This window comes from Mesoplodon densirostris, chromosome 2 (genome assembly GCF_025265405.1).
Source record: "Mesoplodon densirostris isolate mMesDen1 chromosome 2, mMesDen1 primary haplotype, whole genome shotgun sequence".
Lineage (NCBI taxonomy): Eukaryota > Metazoa > Chordata > Mammalia > Artiodactyla > Ziphiidae > Mesoplodon > Mesoplodon densirostris.
The window spans coordinates 126,982,943-127,007,484 of record NC_082662.1 but is presented as its reverse complement, the minus strand read 5'-3'; the positions used below and the strand labels follow the sequence as shown (position 1 = coordinate 127,007,484).

Genomic DNA, 24,542 nt, shown 5'->3' with positions numbered 1-24,542 from the left:
TACAAATACCCACCCCACCCTGACCCCAACTCTTGTCCTCCTTCAGGAATTTCTTAGCTATATCATGGGCTTATTTTTCCTTCCTATAAATTTTTGCAATTGGTTTGTCAAATTCTACAAAAACCTTAGCTGGGATTTTTATAATTTGTCTAAATATTTTAATCAATTTGGGGTGTCTTTCTACTCCTGAATAATATATAACCCTCCATTTACTTAGGTCTTTTTACATGTCTACCAATAAGATTTTGTAATTTTTTTTTTTTTTTTTTTTTTTTTTTTTTGCGGTATGCGGGCCTCTCACTGTTGCGGCCTCCCCCGCCGCGGAGCACAGGCTCCGGACACGCAGGCTCCGGACACGCAGGCTCAGCGGCCATGGCTCACGGGCCCAGCCGCTCCGCGGCACATGGGATCCTCCCAGACCGGGGCACGAACCCGTATCCCCTGCATCGGCAGGCGGACTCCCAACCACTTGCGCCACCAGGGAGGCCCAAGATTTTGTAATTTTTAATAAAGGTTCCAGGACATTTTTATTAGACTTATTCCTAGGTACTTTTTTTTTGCTATTATAGTCAAATTTTTTAAATTACAATTTCTAACCAGTTATTCCTGTTGTGTAGAATACAATTTACTTTTGAATGTTGATTTATGCATTCAGCAACATTGCTAAACTCTTATATTGTGATAATTTATTTATATATTATCTTGGAATTTAAAAAAATCAGATTACTTGCAAATAATGATGATTTTGTTTTTCTTTTTTTTTTTTTTTTTTTTTTTTTTTTTTTTTTGCAGTATGCGGGCCTCTCACTGTTGTGGCCTCCCCCGTTGTGGAGCACAGGCTCCGGACGCGCAGGCTCCGGACGCGCAGGCTCAGCGGCCATGGCTCACGGGCCCAGCCGCTCCGCGGCACATGGGATCCTCCCAGACCGGGGCACGAACCCGTATCCCCTGCATCGGCAGGCGGACTCTCAACCACTTGCGCCACCAGGGAGGCCCCGATGATTTTGTTTTTCTTTCTGATAAGTATGGTTTCCATTCCTTTTATTCTTACTGCATGTCTAGAACATCAAATACAATGTTTCTTAGAAGGGTGATAGCAGGTCTCCTTATTTTATTCCTGATCTTAAAAGGAAGGCTCTCATCATTTCACTATTTTGTATAATATTTGCTACAGGTTATGAGTTAAACTTTACCTGGTTAAGGAAGGTCCCTTTTATTCCAAGGTGGCTGTGAATTTTTTTATGAATTGGTGTTGAAATTTATTCAAAGTTTTTTTCTCTTCCACATAAAAGTTCATACTGTTTTTCTCTTTTACTATGTTAATCTGATGGATAATAGTTATTAATATTTCCATATTAAACTAACCTTGTGTTTCTGGAATAAGCCAACTTGGTCTTGATGAATTAACTTTCATATTCATTGACAGATTCCATTTGCTAATATTATTTAGGTTTTTTTTTGTGTGCGAATATACATGAGTTAGATTAGCCTGTGGTTTTACTCCCCTTGTACTATCCTTTTCCTCTTTTGATATCAAGGCTATGCTAGACTCATCATGTAAGTTAGGATGAGTTGTTCCTTTCTATTCTCTGAGAGATTTTGTATAAGATTGGAAATATATGTTCCTTGAATATTTGATGGAAACTTGCATAGAAACCTACCTGGACCTGGATTTTTTGAGTGTGGGGGGGAAAATTTTATAACTATTAACCCAATTTCTTTAATGGTTAAAATCCTATTTTGGAGTTCTAATTCTTATAAAATCCATTTTTGTAGTATTTTATTTCCAGGAATTCATCCATGTCTTCAGTAAGCAATTTTAGTATCAATTTTAATGTCATAAAGTTGTCCATAATATCCTCTTATATTTGTTTAATCTCTGAAGTAATTGTAGGTATGCCTCTCTTTTATCATTTCTAATATTTTTATTTGTGCCTTCCTTCTATTTCCTTGTTCTTCTTCCTAGAGATATTTCTATTTTATTAGTCTTTTCAAAGAACAATCTTTTGGCTTTATTGAGCTTTTGTATTGTTGTCTATTTCATCTCAATTTGTTTTTTACATTATTTCTTTTTTTGAGTTTGTTTTTCTAAAATTTTTGAATTAGTTATTTAGCCTACTAGGCTTAAGACTTTCTTTTTTTCGAATGTATGTGTTTAAGGAAATAAAATTTCTTCTAAGTACCTCTATAGTTGCATCAACAAATAGTGGAATATCTCATAATTGTAATTTTTCATTATTGCTCAGAAATAATTGTCTAGTAACTGCTACAATTTGTTTGACCAATGAGTTGTTTAGAAATGCATTTTTAAACTTACAGACATGAGTCTTTTAAATTATTGTTTTGTTATTGAATTCTAACCTAATTGTATTGTGATCACAAAAGTGTTAGAATCAAATCTTTGGCTTAACACGTAGTCAGATTTTATAAATTTCTCATGTATACCTAAAGAAAATATATTTTTGTATTGTTGGATGAAGTATGCTATTATTTCCAGTAGATCAGGTGTGTTAAGTGTACTGTTCAAAGCCTTGTGTACTTATTTGACTCATTGTTGACTTCACATTGGCTAAAATTTCCCACTATGATGGTAGATATGTCACTTTTCCTTGTAGGTATCTAAATTTTTGCTTTTTATTTTGAGTTTATATTTTAGGTGCATATAACTTTAGAATTATTAAGATTTTTTGGAGAATTGAAACTTTGTTTGTAGTGACCTTGTTTCTCACTTGTAATGCTTTTCAACTTATGTTCTGTCTTATATTAATATGTTCATGTATCTTTAACCTTTGATTTTCAAGGCCTTAGAATTATTTTTCATTGACTTCTGGCTTCTGCCATTGCAGTTGAGAAGTCTGCTCTCTGTCTAATGGTTTTTCCTTCTGTAGGTAATCATTATTTTCTCTGTAGCTGTTTTAAGAAGTTCAACCTTACCTATTGAGCTATACAACCTTTGCTATTGTAAGTTTCTTTATACTTATCCTACTTTTGATTTATTATACTTCCTGAATCTGAAGATTAAAGCCTTTCATCAATTCTGAAAATTCAGTTACTATCTTTTCAAATCCTGGTTTTCTCTCATTCTCTTTCTTCCTTCTTTTTAAATTTCCATAATAGAAACATGCCACCATTTCATTCGGTCCTTCCTGATGCTTCAAATCTTTTCATATTTCCTATCTTTTTATTTCCCATGACTCATTCTAGACTGTTTTTTCAAATGTTTCTTTAAGTTTTCTAGTTCTCTCATCATCTGTGTTTAAAGTTTTTAATTCCTAAAATCCTACTATCTAGAGTAAAGTACCATTGTATATTATATTCTTCCATTTCTGCATTATTGCATCCATAACTTGCTGTGTAATCTGTTGGGTGCAGTACAAAATGAATATGGAGGGCCTCTGGTTCAAAAGCCAAGGGAAAAATACCATAAAAAGTATTAAATATAAAGCTTTTCCTTTCTTCTGTGGTTACTCTCTACCCGTCATGGCACTTTTTATTTGGAATATAATGTCATGCTCCCTTGGACATGAGAATACTCTTGGGTCAAGTGCAAGCTCATATAGTCACCAGGCTTAGCGTGTGTGCAGCCCATTAGCTGCTCAATTTTCCCTCTCAACAGTCATTAGACTGACGTATAATACTTCAGCCAGGGGTGGGGTATGAAGAAGTCAAACCAGACATCTTCCCTTACAGTGGACCTACCACCTCAAACCATAGCTGATAGGCAACCCCCAAGGATATTGCAACCTCTGCACTGTGACACCTTTGGTACCTGTATTGGGGGTGGGTAAGAAGCTCATCCCCGCCTAGGTGAGGCCTCCATCAGCCACACCATAATTTTGCTAGCTGGGGTACAGGGAGGACAATTGCTGGCATGCCTTACTTCAAGATGTCACAGGACTGAAACACCCTATGCTGACCCTCCTCATACCTGAGCCCAGAACTAGTTTTCAGGACAAGGAGTGAGAAGGGGAAGGCCAGGCAGGACCCAAGGTGCCAGGGCATAATGAGTGGGTGGCCAAGAGCCTGTCCCATGGGGAAGATAAGTAATAGGAGACAGTACTGCATGAGCCAAACCTCCAAGTGCATGCTTCATTTTCCTATCATACTTCACATACAAACCACAAGTTCAAAGATACATTTATTAAGAATTTCAAGACAGAGACTGCAAAGCATTAAACCTCAAGTACAAGGCCCTGGTGAGCACTGCCTCTCTTCCCTGGGCTTTCCTAACCTATTGACTCTGCCCACAAACCAGAATTCTGACCCGAGGGAAGAGAATTAATGGATCAGGTACTGTATTAGCATCTAAACTCTCTTGCTTTATTCTCTCCCTCCCCTAGGATTAGAATACAGAAAAGGAAGGTAGAAGAATCCAAGGGGTCATGCTCAAATTATCATCTTTTTCAAATTCACTGTAACAATGTTCTGCTTCATCAGTCTATCCCAGTACTCTCTACCTACTATCTGTCTATCCACTTAAACTGCTTTGGCAATGTTACTGAAAGTTTAATGGGATTTTTTTAGTCCTTTTACTGTTTGATTTCTGTACCACATTTAATGCTGGGTATCACTTATTTCTTCTTAAAACTCTCTCATTCCTTCACTAACCTAATACCAGTATCTTCTCTGTCTTTCTTTTTATTATATATTATTGTTAACTATAGTCACCATGCTGTACATTAGATCCCCAGAACTTATTCATCTGCTTCCTTTGCTGTGCAGAAACATTTTAGTTTAATGTATTCTCACTTTTTGATTTTTACTTTTGTTGCTTGTGCTTTTGATGTCATATACAAAAATTCATTACTAAGCCTGATATCAAAGAGATTCTTCCCTATGTTTTCTTCTAAGAGTTTCACAGTTTGGGGTATAATATTTAAGTTCTCAGTCCATTTTGAGTTGATTTTTTAAAATTTATTTATTTTTGGCTGTGTTAGGTCTTTGTTGCTGTGCACAGGCTTTCTCTAGTTGCGGCAAGTGGGGGCTACTCTGTTGTGGTCTGTGGGCTTCTCATTGCGGTAGCTTCTCTTGTTGTGGAGCATGGGCTCTAGGTGTGTGGGCTTCAGTAGTTGTGATGCACGGGCTCAGTAGTTGTGGCTCACGGGATCTAGAGCACAGGCTCAGTAGTTGTGGCGCATGGGCTTAGTTACTGCGTGGCATGTGGGATCTTCCCAGACCAGGGCTCGAACCCTTGTCCCCTGCATTGGCAGGCAGATTCTTAACCACTACGCTACCAGGGAAGTCCTTGAGTTGATCTTTTGAGTGGTATACGGTAAGGATACAGTTCCATTGTTTTGCATATGGATATCCAATTTTTCCAACACTATCTCTTCAAGATTATTCTTTGCCCATATCCTGTTCTTGGCGCCCTTGTCAAACATTAGTTGACCATATTTGTAAGGGTTTAATTCTGGGCCCTTATTCTGTTCCATTGCTCCATGTATCTATTTTAATGCCAGTACCATACCGTTTTGATTACTATAGATTTGTATTGTACTTTGAAATCAGGAAATGTGATGCCTCTGGCTTTGTTCTTTCTCAAGATTGCTTTGACTCTTTGGGGTCTTTGGGGTTCTATATGTATTTCAGAATTGTTTCTTCTATTCCTGTGAAAATTCCGTTGGATATTTGATACGAATTTCATTGACTCTGTAGAAGGTTTTGGGTAGTATGAACATTTTAACAATATTAGCTCTTCTAATCCATGAACATGGGATATTTTTTCCATTTATTTAAGTGTTCCTCAGTTTCTTTCATCAATGTCTTATAATTTTTGGTATATAGATCTTTCACTTCCATGGTTAAATTTATTCCTACGTATTTTATTATTTGTGTTGCTATTGTTGCTTTCTTTATTTCTTTTTCAGATAGTTTATCATTAGTATATAGAAATGCAACTGATTTCTGCATGTTGATTTTGTATGCTGCAACTTTCCTGAATTTATTGATTAGTTCTAACAATTTTAGGGTGGACTCTTTAGGATTTTCTATATACAAGATTATATCATCAACAAACAGAGAATATTTTACTTCTTTCTTTCCAATTCTGATGCCTTATTTTTCTTTTTCTTGCCTGCTTGCTTTCTCTAGGACTTCAGTTATTATGTTGAATAGAAATGGTGAGAATGAGTGCCCTTTTCTTGTTCCTGACCTTAAAGGAAAAGGTTTCAACCTTTCATGACTGAGTAGATGTTAGCTGTGGTGTGTCATATCTTGCCTTTATTATGATGAAGTATGTTCCTTCTATATCCATTTGTTGAGGGTTTTTATCAATCAAGGATAATGTATTTTGTCAAACACTTTTTCTGTGTGAATTGAGAAGATCAAATGATTTTTGTCTTTCAGTCTATTAATGTGGTTATAACATTGATTTATTTTCATACATTGCATTCCAGGGACAAATCTCACTTGATCATCATGTATGATCCTTTCAATATGCTGTTGAATTTGGTTTGCTAGTATGTCACTGAGAATATTTGGATCTGTATTCATCAGGGATGTTGGCCTGTAGTTTTCTTTTCTTGTAGTGCCCTTATCTGGTTTTGATATTGGGCTAATGCTGCACTTGCAAAAAGAGTTTTGAAATATCCATTCCTCTTCAGTTTTTTGGAAGAGTTTGGAAAGAATTGGTATCAATTCTTCTTTAAATGCTTGGTAGAATTCACTGATGAAGCCATCAAATACTGGGCTTTTTCTTTGTTGGGTGATTTTTGCTTACTGATTCAAGCTCCTGACTCATAACTGGTTTGTCTGATACTCTGCTTCTTCATGATTTATTCTTGGTAGGTCATATATTTTTAGGAATTTATCCATTTCTACTAGATTGTCTGATATTTTGGCCTATAATTGTTCATAGTAGTCTTTTAAGATTTTTTTTTAATTTCTGTAGAATTGGTAGTGATTTTCTCATTTTCATTTCTGATTTCAATAATTTGAGTCTTCTTTCTTTTTTTGTAGGTAGTCTAGCTAAAGTTTTGCCAATTTTGTTTATCTCTTTAAAAAATTTTTAGTTTTATTCTTTTTTCTTTTTTTGGTCTCATTTGTTCCTGTTCTATTTCACTGTTATTTCCTCTCCTTTGCTAACTTTGAATTTAGTTTCTTTCTTTTTCTTTTTTTCTATTTTCTTCAGGTATAAAGTTATATTGTTTATTTGAGGTCTTTCTTTTTTCTGAGTCTGGGCATTTATCACTATAAATATCCCTGTTTGACTTGAACTTTTATTGCTCCATCCCATAAGTTTTGTTATGTTGTGTTTTTATTTTCATTGTTTTAAGATTTTTTTTAATTTTCCTTTTTTATTTCATCTTTGACCCATTGGTTGTTCAGAAGTGTGTTGTTTAATTTACACATATTTGTGAATTTTCTAGTATTCTCTCTGTTATTGATCTAGTTTCATACCATGGTATGAAAAGATGAAGAAAAATCAGAAAAGATACTTGGTATGATTTCTTTTAAATCTTTAAAATCTTTTAAAATTTGCTAAGACTTGTTTTTACCTCACATTTGATCTCTCCTGAAGAATGTTCCATATGTGCTTGAGAAGACTGTGTGTTCTGCTGTTGGATGGAATGTTCTTTAGGCCCATTTGGTGTAAAGTATAGTTCAAGTACAGCATTCCTTTATTGATTTTCTGTCTAGATGATCTATCCATTGTTGAAAATGGAATCCTCTACTATTATTATATTGTTGTGTATTTCTCCTTTTAGATCTGTTAGTTTTTGCATAATATATTAGATGCTCTGATGTTGGGTGCATATATATTTACAATTGTTATTTCCTCTTGAATAATTGGTATTTATCATTATATATTAAATTTCTTTGTCTCTTGTTACACATTTTTACTTAAAGTCTATTTTTCCTGATATAAGTATAGCTATCCCCACTCTTTTGTTTGTTTGTTTTCATTTACCTGGAATATGTTTTACCATCCCTTCACTTTGAGCCTATATATGTCCTTGAAGCTGAGGTGAGTCTTTTATAGGCAGCATATAGTTGGGTCTTGTTTTTTATTTATCCACGCAGCCACTGTATGCCTTTTGATTTACATTTAAAGTAATTTTTTTAAGATAAGGACTTGTTAATGCTGCTTTATTAATTATGTTCCGGCTCTTTTGTATCCATTTGTTCCTTTCTTCCTCTCTTGCTGTTCTTTTGTGAATTGATTATTTTCCATAGTGGTATTCTTTTACTCCCTTCTATTCATCTTGTATGTATCTACTATAACTGGTGTGTGTGTGGTTGAAACATCTTATAGATATAACATATTGTCTTTTCATTTTTTATTGAAATATAGTTGATACACAATATTGTGTTAGTTTCAGGTGTACAACAAAATGATTTAGTTTTATGTGCATATATTTTTTTCAGATTATTTTCCATTATAGGTTATTAATAGATTTTGAATATAGTTCCCTGTGCTATACAGTAAATCCTTGTTGCTTATCTATTTTTTGTATAGTAGTTTGTATATGTTAATCCCATACTCCTAATTTATACCTGCTTCCCATTCCCCTTTGGTAACCATAAGTTTATTTTCTATGTCTGTGAGTTAGTTTCTGTTTTGTATATAGATTCACTTTATTATTTAATAGATTCCACATATAAGTGGAATATAATATTTGTCTTTCTCTGACTTACTTCACTAAGTGTAATATTCTCTAGGTCCATCCATTATTGCTGCAAATGGCAATAATTCATTCTTTTTATGGCTGAGTGATATTCCATTGTATATATGTACCACATCTTCTTTATCCATTCCTCTCTTGGTGGACATTTAGGTTGCTTCTATATATTGGCTATTGTAAATAGTGCTGCTATGAACATTGGGGTGCATGTATCAAATTAGAGTTTTTGTCTTTTCTGGATATATACCCAGGAGTGGGATAGCTGGATCATATGGTAGCTCTGTTTTTGGTTTTTCAAGGAACTTCCATATTGTTTTCCATAGTGGCTGCACCAATTTGTATTCCCACCAACAATTTAGGAGGGTTACCTTTCTTCCACACCCTCTCCAGCATTTATTGACTGTAGGCTTTTGATGATAGCCATTCTGACCAGTGTAAGGCGATACTTCATTGTGGTTTTGATTTGCATTTATCTTAATAATTAGCAGCATTCAGACTCTTTTATGTGCCTGTTGGCCATCTCTATGTCTTCTTTGGAGAAATGTCTATTTAGAGGTCTTTTGCCCAATTTTTGATTGGGTTGTTTGTTTTTATTATATTGAGTTGTATGAACCACTTGTATATTTTGGATATTAACCCTTTCTCAGTTGCATCATTTGCAAATATTTCTCCCTTTCCATAGGTTGTCTTTTCATTTTGTTGATGGTTTCCTTTGCTGTGCAATAGCTTTTAAGTTTAATTGGGTCCCATTTGTTTATTTTTGCTTTTATTTCTTTTGCCTTGGGAGACTGATCTAAGAAAACATTAGTACAATTTATGTCAGAGAATGTTCTGCCTATGTTCTCTTCTAGGAGTTTTATGATGTACTATTTTATATTTAGGTCTTTAAACCATTTTCAGGTATTTTGAAATATGGTGTGAGGGAGTGTTCTAATTTCATTGATTTACATGTAGCTGTCCAGCTTTCCCAATACCACTTGTTGAAGAAACTGCCTTTTCACCATTATATATCCTTGCCTCCTTTGTCACAGATTATTTGACCATAGGTGTGTGGGTTTGTTTCTGAGATCTCTGTTCTGATCCATTGATCTACACATCTGTTTTTGTGCCAATACCACATGTTTTGATTATGTAGCTTTGTAGGATAGTCTGAAGTCTGAGGGTTATGCCTCCAGCTTTGTTCTTTTTCCTCAGGATTACTTTGGCAATTCTGGGTCTTTTATGGTTCCATATAAGTTTTAGCATTATTTGGTCTAGTTCTGTGAAGAAATGTCATGGGTATTTTGATAGGGATTGCACTAAATCTGTAGATTGCTTTGGGTAATACGGCCATTTTAACAATATTAACTCTTCCCATCCAAGAGCATGGGCTATATTTCCATTTCTTTAAATTATCTTCAATTTACTTTATCAGTGTTTTATAGTTTTCAATGTATAGATTTTTCACCTCCTTTGTTAAGTTTGTTCCTATTTTTTTAATGAGATTTTTCAATAGGATTGTGTTTTTACTTTCTCTTTCTGATATTTCATTGTTAGTATAAAAATGCAACAGATTTCTATATATTAATCTTTTGTCCTGCTACCTTGCTGAATTCATTTATTAGTTCTAGTAGTTTTTGTGTGGAGACTTTAGGGTTCTCTATATAGAGTATCATGTCATCTGCAAATAGTGGTAGTTTACTTCTTCCCTTCCAACTTGGATATCTTTTATTTATGTCTCTTGTTTGATTGCTGTGGGTAGGACATCCAATACTATATTGAAGAGAAATGGTGAGTGTGGGGATCCTTGTCCTGTTGCAGATTTTAGTGGGAAGGGTTTCAGCTTTTCAGCATTGAGCATTATGTTGGCTGTGGGTTTGTCATAAATGGCTTTTATTATATTGAGATATGTTCCACATATACCCACTTTGGTGAGAGTTTTTATCTCGAATGGATGCTGAATTTTGTCAAATGCTTTCTCTGTGTCTATTGAGATGATCATGTGGTTTTTGTCTTTACTTTTCTAAATGAGGTGGCTGTGTTGCTGCCTGGGAGCAGGGCTGCCAGATTTGGCACTAAGCTGTGGTGTGGAGTGGATGGAGCCAGGGCACTCTGAGTGGCTCCTTGCCGTATACTCCTGTCCAGGGCCTGTCCACCTGAGATTTAGAGCCTAGCCCCAAGTTCTTGTGGTGCAGCCCTGTGTGCACACTGACAGTGTCTGCTACATCTGGACTCACCACCACTGTGTACACATGCTGATAATGGGCTCTGAGGCTCCCCCTAGTCATACCCCATGTTCTTCAGTTGTCTCTGCTTAGCTAGAGTCCTCTGCCAGGGACTGTCTGCCCAAGATTCAATGCTTGTCCACTCTGTATTCTTGTGACATCACCCAGTGTGCCCACTGACATCTGCCAGGTTTGATCTGCTGCTCCCATGTGTGTGCTGACAGTGATCTCTGCAGTTCTGCCCAGATCATACCCAAGGTGTCCCATCTGTCTCTGCATAGGTAGAATGAATCTTTGCTAGAGTTTGCACCAGGCAGTGGTGTACAGAGAGCAGGGCAAGGGTGTTTGCCCCTTCAGACTGGGAAGTGCAGCAAGGCAGCAGCCACCAGTGCAAGTCTCTCTCTCCTCCTTGATTGTTAGCAAGCCAGCATGTATGCACTCCTTGAGAGTAGAGTCTAGGCTTCTCCAGTCCTTCTGTCTGTCTCAGTGGATTTCCCAGCAGGTAAGTGGGCTCCCTAGGACAGCCAGTGAGGATCTTCTCTTTCTTACAGATCCCTTCCATGGGTGCCGGTCCTGACCTGATGTGCTTTTTTTTTCTGTCCTACCCAGTTATGTGGGGATCTTTCTTGCAGTTTTGGTTGTTAGGAGACCTTCTGCCAGTTTTCAGTTAGTTTTCTGTGAGACTTGTTCCACATGTAGATGTATTTTTGATGTGTTTGTGAGGGAAGGTGAGCTCCACATCCTCCTACTCTGTTATCTTGATCCCTCTCCAAAATCTATAACAGATTATTTCAAGCTAATAACTACTTATCTTCTATTGCATACAAAACCTCTACCCTTTTACTATCCCTCCATATTTTATGTTTTTGATGTCACAATTTACATCTCTTTATATTCTGTTTCTACTAATAAATTATTGTTGCCATAACTGTTTTTAATACATTTTGCCCTTTAACATTTATGCTAGAGGTAAGTGGTTAACACATCACCTTATTAAAATATTAACATATTCTGAATCTGACTATATACTTGCCTTTACCAGTGTGTTGGATATTTTCATATGTTTTCATTTTACTAATTAAAGGCCTTTCATTTTGGCTTTAAGAACTTTTCAGCATTTCTTGTGAGACAGATCTTATGATGATGAACTTCCTCAGCTTTTGTTTGTTTGGGAAAATCTTTATCTTGCATTCATTTTGAAGGACAAATTACCTGGGTAAAGTGTTCTTGACTGAGAGTTTTTTTTTTTTCTTGCAGCACTTTGAGTATATCTCCCCTGGCCTACTCTCCCCTGGCCTGCAAAGTTTTTCCTAGAAATCCACTATTAGCCTTATGGGGTTTCCCTTTTTGAGAGAATTTTTTTCTCTTGCTGCTTTTAAAATTTTCTTTTTTGTCTTTAGTTTTATACATTTCCATCTTAATGGTCTTGGAAAAGATCATTTGAGATTGAAATCTTGGGATGACCTGTTAGCTTCATGAACTTTGATGTCAAATCTCTCCCCAGGTTTGGGAAACTCTAAGCTATTACACATTTTTAATAAGCCTCTTTCTCTTTTTCCCCGTCTTTTCCTTATGGGACTCCAATGATGCATAGATTATTTCTCTTAATGGTGTCCTATAAATCTCATAGGCTTTTGTCATTCCTTTTTATTCTTTTTGCTCTTCTGACTAGATAATTTCAAAAGATCTGTCTTTGGGTTCACTGGTTATTTCTTCTGCTTGTTCCAGTCTGCTGTTGAAGTTTCTTATAAATTCTTCACTGCAGTCATTGTATTCCTCAGTGCCACAATTTGTTTCTTCCTTATGTTTTCTACCTCTTTGTTGAACTTCTCATTTTGTTCTAGTATTGTTTTTCTAATTTCATTAAATTGCTTGTCTTTGTTCTCTCATAGCTCTCTGAGCATCTTTAGAACCCTATTTTGAATTCTTTATCAGGCTATTTGTGTATATGTATCCATTTCCTTAGGGGTCATTGATGGAGTTTACTGTGTTCCTTAAGTGGTGTCATGTTTCCCTGATTCTTCATGGTCCCTGTAGCTTGTGTAGGTGTCTGCACATTTGTAGAAGTAGTCAGCACTTCCAGTTGTCACAGACTGACTTCATTAAGAAAAAACCTTCACCTGTGGTTGTGCATGCTGGAGCATTCTGTGACTGCAAGTCTAGTGGTGTGGGGCACCACGTGCAGGAGCAACTGGTGGCTCTGGATCCAGTGGGGCATGTTTCATCAACTCAGTCCACTGGGGTCCAAAACATCAAGAATTGCATTGTGTTTACCAAATGCTGCAGGGTGACCAGGGTGACTGCAAGGGCTATGATAGTCCTCAGCAGTGCTTCCAGGTCCAGTAGCTAGGGACCAAAGCAGGCAGCACTAGTGGCCCAAGCCAGTACTGTGCACATGCTCAGCTGCAGGGTTTAGTTTTAGATGCCTGTGTACTGGAGGGGATTTTTTTGATAACCTTCATACTTTCTGAATTTTGGGCACATTTGCCTGTCAGGATTTATAGTACTTATTTTCAGTGGCTTTCTCATATAACAGATTGAACGTATAAAATATTATTTTTGTTATGCAGTCTCAGCAACTCACTGCATGCACATTTACTGATTCCCCAAACATCTTCATTTTGTTTTGTACCTAATAATGTACTAAGCACTATGCACAAATGAAAACACAGTCCTGAGTCATTGACTTTTAGAGATTATATGATTTTAAAAATACAGATATCTTTAAAGTGACAATAATTACTTTCTAAAAAACATATAACTAAACATACAAGTGAATGTTGCTCCTTTAAGAAAATTTACACTGAATGGCTGATAAATGAAGCATTTGCAGTGCTAATTGATAAATTTGGTTTTGACATAAATTAAAACATGTAAACTCTGTAGAATTCTTTTTTGGGGGGACCATGCTATGTGGCATGCAGGATTTTAGTTCCCTGACCAGGGGTTGAACCTGCAGCCCCTGCATTGGAAGCACGGAGTCTTAACCACTGGACCATCAGGGAAGTCCCTAAACTCTATAGACTCTTTAATGTGCATTGATCATGTCAAATTTTTAAAGAAGATTAATCATGCAACTTTGGCTATGTGAGCTTACAGTATTATTAAGAAAATATATAGATTCATGCCCCTCAGCCTTTTGTTGACAACACGTGAGGATCAATTATTATATTTAATTATTGACATGAGTTTTTTTAACATTTAGTATTTAATCATTTATGTATCTGTGATGGAATATAAAGAGAATATTAAAAGATTTGTAAACATGTATGTTGAAAGTAGAATATTCAAACTAATATTTAACATGCTGTTTACTAAAATATGATTTCTCTTTTTCCCAACAGAAATTTCACTAACAATTTAACCCAGGTAAAACTTTTTAAAGTTTTTGTATATCTCTCATATATTACTACTATATTATTTCCATCTTATCTTCCATATTTACTAGAAGAGGAATTTTCTAAACTAATTTTCAATAAAATTCGCTTAGAGCAGTGGTTACTCAAGTTATAGACTAAGATTCCCTAGGTCTTCACAGACCATTTTAGAAGGTCCACGAGGTCTGTGCTTTTCCAGCTACATATCTGTGTGAGGATAAGCACAGATGATAAGCCAGCTCTCTTCTATTAAGGCAGATATGAAAGAGATTTTACAATGTAAAATGTAAGACAACCAATCTTCTTACTATTTTTTATCTTGGAAAATAATTATTTTTTCGTAAAAATATGTTAGTTAATGTTAATATGTAATAGGTCTATCATAAATTTTAAAATAAATTAATAAATATCTTTAAATATTCTCAATTTTAATTTGTTATATGGTAATAAATATTGATAGAGCTAACCCACATAAAACAACAGCTCTGTGGGATTCTCAATAACATTTAAGCCTATGAAGGGGTTTTGAGATCCAAAAGTTTTGACATCTGGATTGGAGGCTGATTAGAAGTATGACAGAGAGATATATTCAAAAATTTGAAAATTGAAATAAGGTGGTAATATTTGGAAACTTAAGCTCTATAAATATTTCCATTTTCTCAACATAGTGATTTAGTGGAAAGAAGAGGCAGAAAAATAATAAGAAAAAATAAACTTCCTATATTGGATCAAGAGAGCTGAATGAGCTCATGTGTTCATATGTATCCCTATCCCAGTCCCAGTTGACATTATAGGATTATTTATTAAGTAAGTCTATAACTATAACAGTGAAAAAAAGGAAGAAAGAGTATTATCCGTGGATAAGGTATTTTAAGACAGAAAATAGAGAGAAACTTCTAAAAGTAGAATACCTATTACAGACCCAAATAATGCAGAATAGCCTCCATCTTGCTCAAAACATATAGAAATGCCTTTACAAAATATGTGTGTATAATACTAGTGTAGACTTTTACATTAATATTGGTACGCATGTGTATAGAATTTAAAAGCAAGTAAAGGAATTTCCTAGTTGTCAGAAGTAACTAAAGAACTAAAATCCAGAGTTAGAGAAGAATGAATTCTGAAGTAAGGTAATTAGACAGAATATAAGCCCTAGTAGACAAAGGGTGATGTTTTAACATGTGTGTGGGAATAGAAAATGAAGCCTCCGACCTATGGGAGAGGGAGGAGCTGAAACTAACCTCCCTACACAAAGCTAGGATTTATGAAAGGTCTGTAAAATGAGAACTAGTAAGGCTTCACTCACTGTCTTAGAGTAATTTCAAATAAATGATACATCGTTTTGGGGGCTGTAAATGGACAAGGAGTTACCTTCAAAGAGTTTTAGGTGGATGCCCAAGTTAAACACCTCTCAAGAGGTTGGGGAACCTAGAGCCGAGTGGTAAACACAAAAATACAAGCAGTGAAACACATAGGGAGGAGGCAGAGGTGATTATAAAATCCATTTCGTAACCAAGGGTGTATAGGACTCTCATAGAAAACAAACCCTCTGAAAATAATCTCAAAATAAAAGCTATAAACCACAAAAATAGACAAAACTGCCTGGAATAGACACACACATAAACTTTCTCACACATATGGAGAAAGTTCATACTTTTCAAAACTAAAGATGAGAACCATCTGAAAGATGATTAAATCCATATTTTAAATGGTCACAAAGATAAAAGAAGGGATAAATACAAAGAAAACAAGAATGAGGATTATGCATAATTGTACAACATTGAAAAGTATCCTTTATAAATGTCTTAAGATGGGGCCTCCCTGGTGGCGCAGTGGTTGAGAGTCCGCCTGCCGATGCAGGGGATACGGGTTCGTGCCCCGATCTGGGAGGATCCCATATGCCGCGGAGCGGCTGGGCCCGTGAGCCATGGCCGCTGGGCCTGCGCATCCGGAGCCTGTGCTCCGCAACGGGAGAGGCCACAACAGTGAGAGGCCCGCATACCGCAAAAAGAAAAAAAAAAAAAAAGTCTTAAGATGAAAAAATAGGCATCTAAAAACAAAAATTCAGGTTAAATAGAAGACTACATACAGTTGAGAAAATTGCAGAATTAGTGATTTGGAATGGGAGTCATGCAGAATGTAGAACATAAAAATGAAAAGATGGAAAAGCATCGATGAACTATGAACAAGCAGCATGCAAAAAGGAGACCCCAAACACAGTAAGATAAACAAAATGAGAAGACAGAGAAATATGCAGCAGATGAAGGATCAAGGTAAAAACCCACCAGACCAAACGAATGAAGAGGAAATAGGCAGTCTACCTGAAAAAGAATTCAGAGTAATGATAGTAAAGATGATCCAAAATCTCAGAAATAGAATGGAGAAAATACAAGAAACGTTTAACAAGGACCTAGAAGAACTACAGAGCAAACAATGATGAAAAACACAATAATGAAATTAAAAATACTATACAAGGAATCCATACCAGAATAACTGAGGGAGAAGAATGAATAAGTGAGATGGAAGACAAAATGGTGGAAATGACTACTGAGGAGCAGAATAAAGAAAAAACAATGAAAAGAATTGAACAGAATCTCAGAGACCTCTGGGACAACACTAAACACACCAACATTCAAATTATACGGGTCCCAGAAGAAGAAGAGAAAAAGAAAGGGACTGAGACAATATTTGAAGAGATTATAGTTGAAAACTTCCCTAACATGGGAAAGGAAATAGTCATTCAAGTCCAGGAAGTGAACAGAGTCCCATACAGGATAAATCTAAGGAGAAACAAACCAAGACACCTATTAATCAAATGATCAAAAATTAAATACAAAGAAAAATATTAAAAAGAAGCAATGGAAAACCAACAAATAACATACAAGGAAATCCCCATAAGGTTAACAGCTGATCTTTCAGCAGAAACTCTGCAAGCCAGAAGGGAGTGGCAAGACATATTTAAAATGATCAAAGAGAAAAACCTGAAACCACGATTACTCTAGCCAGCAAGGATCTCATTCAGATTCAATGGAGAAATCAAAAGCTTTACAAACAAGCAAAAGTTAAGACAATTCACCACCAAACCAGCTTTACAACAAATGCTAAAGAAATTTCTCTAGGCAGGAAACACAAGAAGAAACAGACCTACAAAAACAAACCCAAAACAATTTTAAAAATACTAATAGGAACATACATATCGATAACTACCTTAAATGTAAATGGATTAAATGCTCTCACCAAGAGACACTGACTGGCTAAATGGATAAAAAACAAGACCCATATATATGCTGTCTACAAGAGATCCACTTCAGACCTAGGGACACATACAGACTGAAAGTGAGGGGATGGAAAAAGATATTGCATGCAAATGGAAATCAAAAGAAAGCTGGAGTAGCAAAACTCATATTAGACAAAATAGACTTTAAAATAAAGACTATTACAATAGACAATGAAGGAAACTACATAATGATCAAAGGATCAGTCCAAGAGGAAGATACACCAATTGTAAATATTTATGCACCCAACAAAGGAGCACCACAATGCATAAGGCAAATGCTAACAGCCATAAAAGGGGAAATTGACAGTACCACAACAATAGTAGGGGACTTTAGCACACCACTTACACCAATGGACAGATCGTCCATACAGAAAATAAATAAGGAAACACAAGCTTTAAATGGCACATTAGACCAGATGGGCTTAATTGATATTTATATGACATTCCATCCAAAAACAACAGAATACACTCCTCAAGTGCATGTGGAACGTTCTCCAGGATAGATCATATCTTGGGTCACAAATCACGCCTTGGTAAATTAAAGAAAATTGCAATCATATCAAGTATCTTTTCTGACCACAAGGCTATGAGACTAGATATCAATTACAGAAAAAAAAACCTGTAAAAAATACAAACACATAGAGGCTAAACAATGTGCTACTAAATAACCAAGAGATCACTGAGGAAATCAAAGAGGAAATAAAAAAATACCTAGAAAGAAATGACACTGAAAACACGATGACCCAAAATCTATGGGATGCAGCAAACGCAGTTCTAAGAGGTAAGTTTATTACGATGCAATCCTATCTTAAGAAACGAGAAATCTCAAATAAACAACCTAACCTTACACATAAAGCAATTAGAGAAAGAAGAAAAACAACAACAATAAACCCAAAGTTAGCAGAAGAAAAGAAATCATAAAGATCAGATAAGAAATAAATGAAAAAGAGATGAAGAAATAATAGCAAAGATCAATAAAACTAAAAGTTGGTTCTTTGAGAAGATAATCAAAATTAATAAACCATTAGCCAGACTCATCAAGAAAAAAAGGGAGAAGATTCAAATCAACAGAATTACAAATGAACAAGGAGAAGTAACAACTGACACTGCAGAAATACAAAGGATCATGAGACACTACTACAAGCGACTCTATGCCAATAAATTGGGCAACCTGGAAGAAATGGACAAATGCTTAGAAAACTACAACCTTCCAAGACTGAACCAGGAAGAAATAGAAAATATGAACATACGAATCACTAGCACTGAAACTGAAACTGTGCTTAAAAATCTTCCAACAAAGAAAAGCTCAGGACCAGATGGCTTCACAGGTGAATTCTAGCAAACATTTAGAGAAGAGCTAACACCTTTCCTTCTCAAACTCTTCCAAAATATAGTGGAGGGAAGAATATTCCCAAACTTGTTCTACAAGGCCACCATCACCCTAATACCAACACCAGACAAAGATGTCATGAAGAAAGAAAACTACAGGCTAATATCACTGGTGAACATAGATGAAAAAATCCTCAACAAAATACCAGAAAACAGAATCCAGCAGTACATTAAAAGGATCATACACCATGATCAAGTGAGATTTATCCCAGGAATGCAAGGATTCTCCTATATAGGCAAGTCAATCAATGTGATGCACCATATTAACAAATTGAAGGAGAAAAACCAAATGTTAATCTCAATAGATACAGAAAAAGCTTTCAACAAAATTCAACATGCATTTATGATAAAAACTCTCCTGAAAGTGGGCATAGAGGGAACCTACCTCAACATAATAAAGGCCATATATGACAAACCCACAGCAAGCATCATACCCAATGGTAAAAAACTGAAAGCATTTCCTCTAAGATCAGGAAAAATACAAGGTTGCCCACTCTCACCACTATTATTCAACATAGTTTTGGAAATTCTAGTCACAGCAGTCAGAGAATAACAAGAAATAAAAGGAATCCAAATCATAAAAGAAGAAGTAAAACTGTCACTGTATGCAGATGACATGATAGTATACATAGAAAATCCTAAAAATGCAACCAGAAAACTTAGAGCTAATCAAGGAATCTGATAAAGTAGCAGGATACAAATTTAATGTACAAAAATCTCTTGCATTCCTTTACACTAACAATGAAAATTCTGAAAGAGAAATTAAGGAAACGATCCCAGTTACCATTGCAACAAAAATAATAAAATGCCTAGGAATAAACCTACCTAAGGAGACAAAAGACCTGTATGCAGAAAACTATAAGACACTGATGAAAGAAATCAAAGATGATACAAATAGATGGAGAGATATTCCATGTTCTTGAATTGGAAGAATAAACACTGAAAATGACTGTACAACCCAAAGCAATCTACAGAGTCAATGCAATCCCTATCAAACTACCAATGGCATTTTTCACAGAACAAGAACAAAAAATTTCACAATTTGTATGGAAACACAAAATACCCCAAACAGCCAAAGCAATTTTGAGAAAGAAAATGGAGCTGGAAGAATCAGGCTCCCTGACTTCAGACTATAGTACAAAGCTACAGTAATCAAGACATTATAGTACTGGCACAAAAACAGAAATATAGATCAATGGAACAGGATAGAAACCCAGAGATAAACCCACACACATATGGTCACTTTATCTTTGTTAAAGGAGGCAAGAATATACAATGGAGAAAAGAAAACCTCTTCAATAAGTGGAGCTGCAAAAACTGGTCAGCTACATGTAAAAGAATGAAATTAGAACACTTCCTAACACAATACACAAAAATAAACTCAAAATGGATTAAAGACATAAAAGTAAGGCCAGACACTATAAAACTCATAGAGGAAAACATAGGCAGCACTCTATGACATAAATCACAACAAGATCCTTTTGACCCACTTCCTAGAGTAATGGAAATAAAAGCAAAAATAAACACATGGGACCTAATGAAACTTAAAAGCTTTTGCACAGCAAAGGAAGCCATAAACAAGACCAAAAGACAACCCTCAGAATGGGAGAAAATATTTTCAAATGAAACAAGTGACAAAAGAATTAATCTCCAAATATACAAGCAGCTCAATATCAAATAAACAAACAACCCAATCCAAAAATGGGCGGAAGCCCTAAATAGACATTTCTCCAAAGAAGATATACAGATTGTCAACAAACACATGAAAGGATGCTCAACATCACTAATCATTAGAGAAATACAAGTCAAAACCACAATGAGGTATCACGTCACATGGGTCAGAATGACTATCATCAAAAAATCTACAAACAAAAACTGCTGGAGAGGGTGTGGAGAAAAGGGAACCCTCTTGCACTGTTGGTGGGAATGTAAATTGATACAGCCACTATGGAGAGCAGTATGAAGGTTCCTTAAAAATGTAAAAATAGACCTACCATATTACCCAGCAATCCCACTACTGGGCGTATATCCTGAGAAAACCATCATTCAAAAAGAGACGTGTACCATAATGTTCAATGCCACACTATTTACAATAGCCAGGACATGGAAGCAACCTAAATGTCCATTGACAGATGAATGGATAAAGAAGATGTGGCATATATATGCAATGGAATATTACTCAGCCATAAAAAGAAATGAAATTGAGTTATTTGTAGTGAGGTAGATGGACCTAGAGCCTGTCATCCAGAGTGAAGTAACTCAGAAAGAGAAAAACAAATACCATATGCTAACACATATATATGGAATGTAAAAGAAAAAATAACGGTTCTGATGAACCTAGGGGCAGAACAGGGATTAAGATGCAGACGTAGAGAATGGACTTGATGACAAGGGGAGGGGGTGTTGGGGAAGCTGGGACGAAGTGAGTAGCATGGACATATATACACTACCAAATGTAAAATAGATAGCTAATGGGAAGCAGCTGCATAGCACAGGGAAATCAACTCCATGCTTTGTGACCACCTAGAGGGGTGGGATAGGGAGGGTGGGAGGGAGGCTCAAGAGGGAGGGGATATGGGGATATATGTATACATATAGCTGATTTACTTTGTTATACAGTGCAAAGTAACAACATTGTAAAGCAATTATAGTCCAGTAAAGATGTAAAAAAATTAAATATTCAACAACCATTTCTAATAAAAACACTAAGCAAAACAAGTTTAGAAGGAAACTACTTAATTCTAATAAAAAAATTTACTTCCCATATAACTAACAATAATTGTTATAAGTTATGAGATATTTCTAATTCAATTAAAATCAGGAACTGGACAGATGTGCTCACAATCACCATTATTATTTAATATTGTGTTGAACATAATAGTGTAAGTAATAATTAAGAAAAAGAAGTGTACAATATTATAAATTCATGATAGCAATACAGACTATAAAATACTTAAGAATAAATATAAGAAGACACAGAACCTGTATCAAGAACCACACTCAAATTTTGTCGAATAGCTTAAAAAAGATCTGTTTTTTTAAAGTTTCTAAGTGGACACCAGAGTCCAATTATTGATTAAGAAAATATCTTAAAATTTATATGGAATAATATAGTAAAATAAGCTGTCTCTTGGAAGAAAACAAAAGTAGAATCCTTGCTTACACCACACACACACACACAAATATTCCCTTGGCATATAAGAAAAATGTAAAACTGAAAACCCTGGACAGTTGGCTGGAGAATCTTGAAGCTGTACTATATGGAATCAAGGGAAATCTTATTCAAGATTGGAAACGAGAATCTATGAATAAAAAATAGTCATAACTGAAAATGTGAAAATTAAAAACTTTACCACAAAAGTGCCATAAACAAAGTCAACTTAGACAACAAGTTGTTATGAAAAATTTTTACAACATAGATGACAGTATACAGCTAATATCCCTAGTGTTGAAAAGAGATGGAGGGATGTAAATTTTGAAAAATGATTCTATGTTTTCTTACACATACTCGACAACTTATACTCAAGAGTATAAGTATATACTCTAAGTATATACTTAGCAATTCTACTCCTAAGTATATACTCAAGAAAAACTCTTGCACTCATGCCTCAAGAGACATTTTCAAAAATTCTGGGCGGTGGGATGAATTGGGAGTTTGGGATTGACATATATACACTACTATGTATAAAATAGATAACTAATGAGAACCTACTGTATAGCACAGGGAACTCTACTTGGTGCTCTGTGATGACCTAAATGGGAAGGAAGTCCAAAAAAGAGGGTGTGTGTGTGTGTATATATATATATATATGTATGTATGTATGTATGTATGTATGTATGTATGTATGTATGTATGTAATGTATGTATGGCTGATTCACTTTGCTCTACAGCAGAAACTGACACAGCAGTGTAAAGCAACTATACTCCAATAAAACAAAAACAGAAACAAAAATGCTCATAGTAGAATTGCTCATAAAATTCATCCATCCCAAACAGAAGGAATCCAAATGCCCATTAACATAAAAATGGAAAAATTGTGGTATTTTCACATAATGGAATTTTAAATAGTAATGAAAATGAATGAGCTCAGTTATGAGCAGTAACATGAATAAATCCTAGTTACATAATCTTGAAAAAAAAAAAAGCAGGCCCTTGGGGGTTATGTGTGGGCTGATCAAGTTCAAAAAACTATCAGGAAAGTGAGTACCTCTGGGCAGAAACAGGAGACCCAAAAAGGGAGGAATATATAAGTAAATGAAAGATATTTGTAAGGTTCTATGTCTCGAGTTGGATGGTGGTTCCTGGCTTACATTTTACTAATTTACAATTTAAATAATTGCATAAAAGAGGGTCATGCCAATAACGATAGTGTGTCATGGACTGAGGATTGTGATTATTCTAATAATGTGTCTGTATACCTAAAGTCCAAACAAAACAAAGAGCTCTTACAAATGATAAGAATATGGTAAGTGCAAATAGAAGAATGTAAAGAAGCTGTGCACACAGAAGCAAATCTAACAAACATGAAAAAATGCTGAACTTCACTTCATCTCAAGAAAATTCAAATTAACAATGAAATGTCACACTCATCACACTAGTAAAACTTGAACAAGGGAAAATAACTATTGCTAGAGGGGATCTGGGCAAAAGGTACACTCAAACTTTGCTGGTGGAAAGTGTGAGGAGTTAGAGCCTTATTCACATTTTTGGAGAGCAATATGGAAACATCTATTAAAATTAAAAATATATATACCATTTGGATCAATAATCCCACTCCTGGGAATCTACTCCACAGAAATAAAACCTCTAGTATATATGGCTGTATGGAAAAGGATCTATATTTTGCAGCATTGTAATAGTGGTAAAGCAAAACAAAACAAAACAAAACTGGAGCCACAGTAAATCTCCATTATTAGAGACATTGATCTGTAAATTACTGTATAAGCACATCATAGAATATTGTTCAGGCATTATAAGAGTTGACTGGGGAATTTCAATGATGTATACTTGAGTGAAAAAAAGGGAGAATGTGGGAAGTGTGTATAATGTGATCCAATTTTGTTTTAAAAAAGAACGTCTTAAGATGCCTCTTTTAAAAAATATATGTACGCATGTATTTGTGTATATCTCTGCAAATGCATAGCATGGAGAAAAATAGCAAAAAGTAAATACTAGTTGTTAACTCAAAAGGGAATATAAAAGGGAGGAAGGGAGGGAGGGAGGGCGGGAGGCAGAAGGGCAGCCATATATAGGGACAATATAGAATCTAAGGCAAACATTTAATAAGATAAAGAGGGATGCCACATAATTATAAAAGTAATAAAGTTTTCATATGTACATATATATGTCTATGTAACACCACACAGATCAAGATATAGAACATATAGAACATTCTTTATGATAAAAACTTCTACAAATTAATAAATAAAAGACTAAAAGCCAGATAGAAAATGAGCAAAGGAAATGAACAAATAGTTCACCAGATGGGAAATAGAAATAGAACTTGAATATATGGAAAGATGCTCAAACTTTCTCATGATAAAAGAAATGCAGATTAAAATTGCATCAACGTACCATTTTTCATCCATCTACTGACAATATCCAAATGTATGACAACACATCATGTTGGGAAGGCTGTGAAGAACGAAGAGATCTCATACATTGCTGGTG

The 24,542-nt window shown here is 35.3% G+C and overlaps 1 protein-coding gene across 1 annotated transcript in view; it reads left to right on the top strand.

Annotated features, from left to right (window-relative positions):
* Positions 1-24,542, top strand: part of CATSPERE (catsper channel auxiliary subunit epsilon) — a 247,561-nt gene that overhangs the window by 48,174 nt on the left and 174,845 nt on the right. Inside the window, exon 6 of the mRNA XM_060088382.1 lies at positions 14,173-14,197. Coding sequence (XP_059944365.1) covers positions 14,173-14,197 — 25 coding nt within the window. The remainder of the gene's footprint in view (positions 1-14,172; positions 14,198-24,542) is intronic.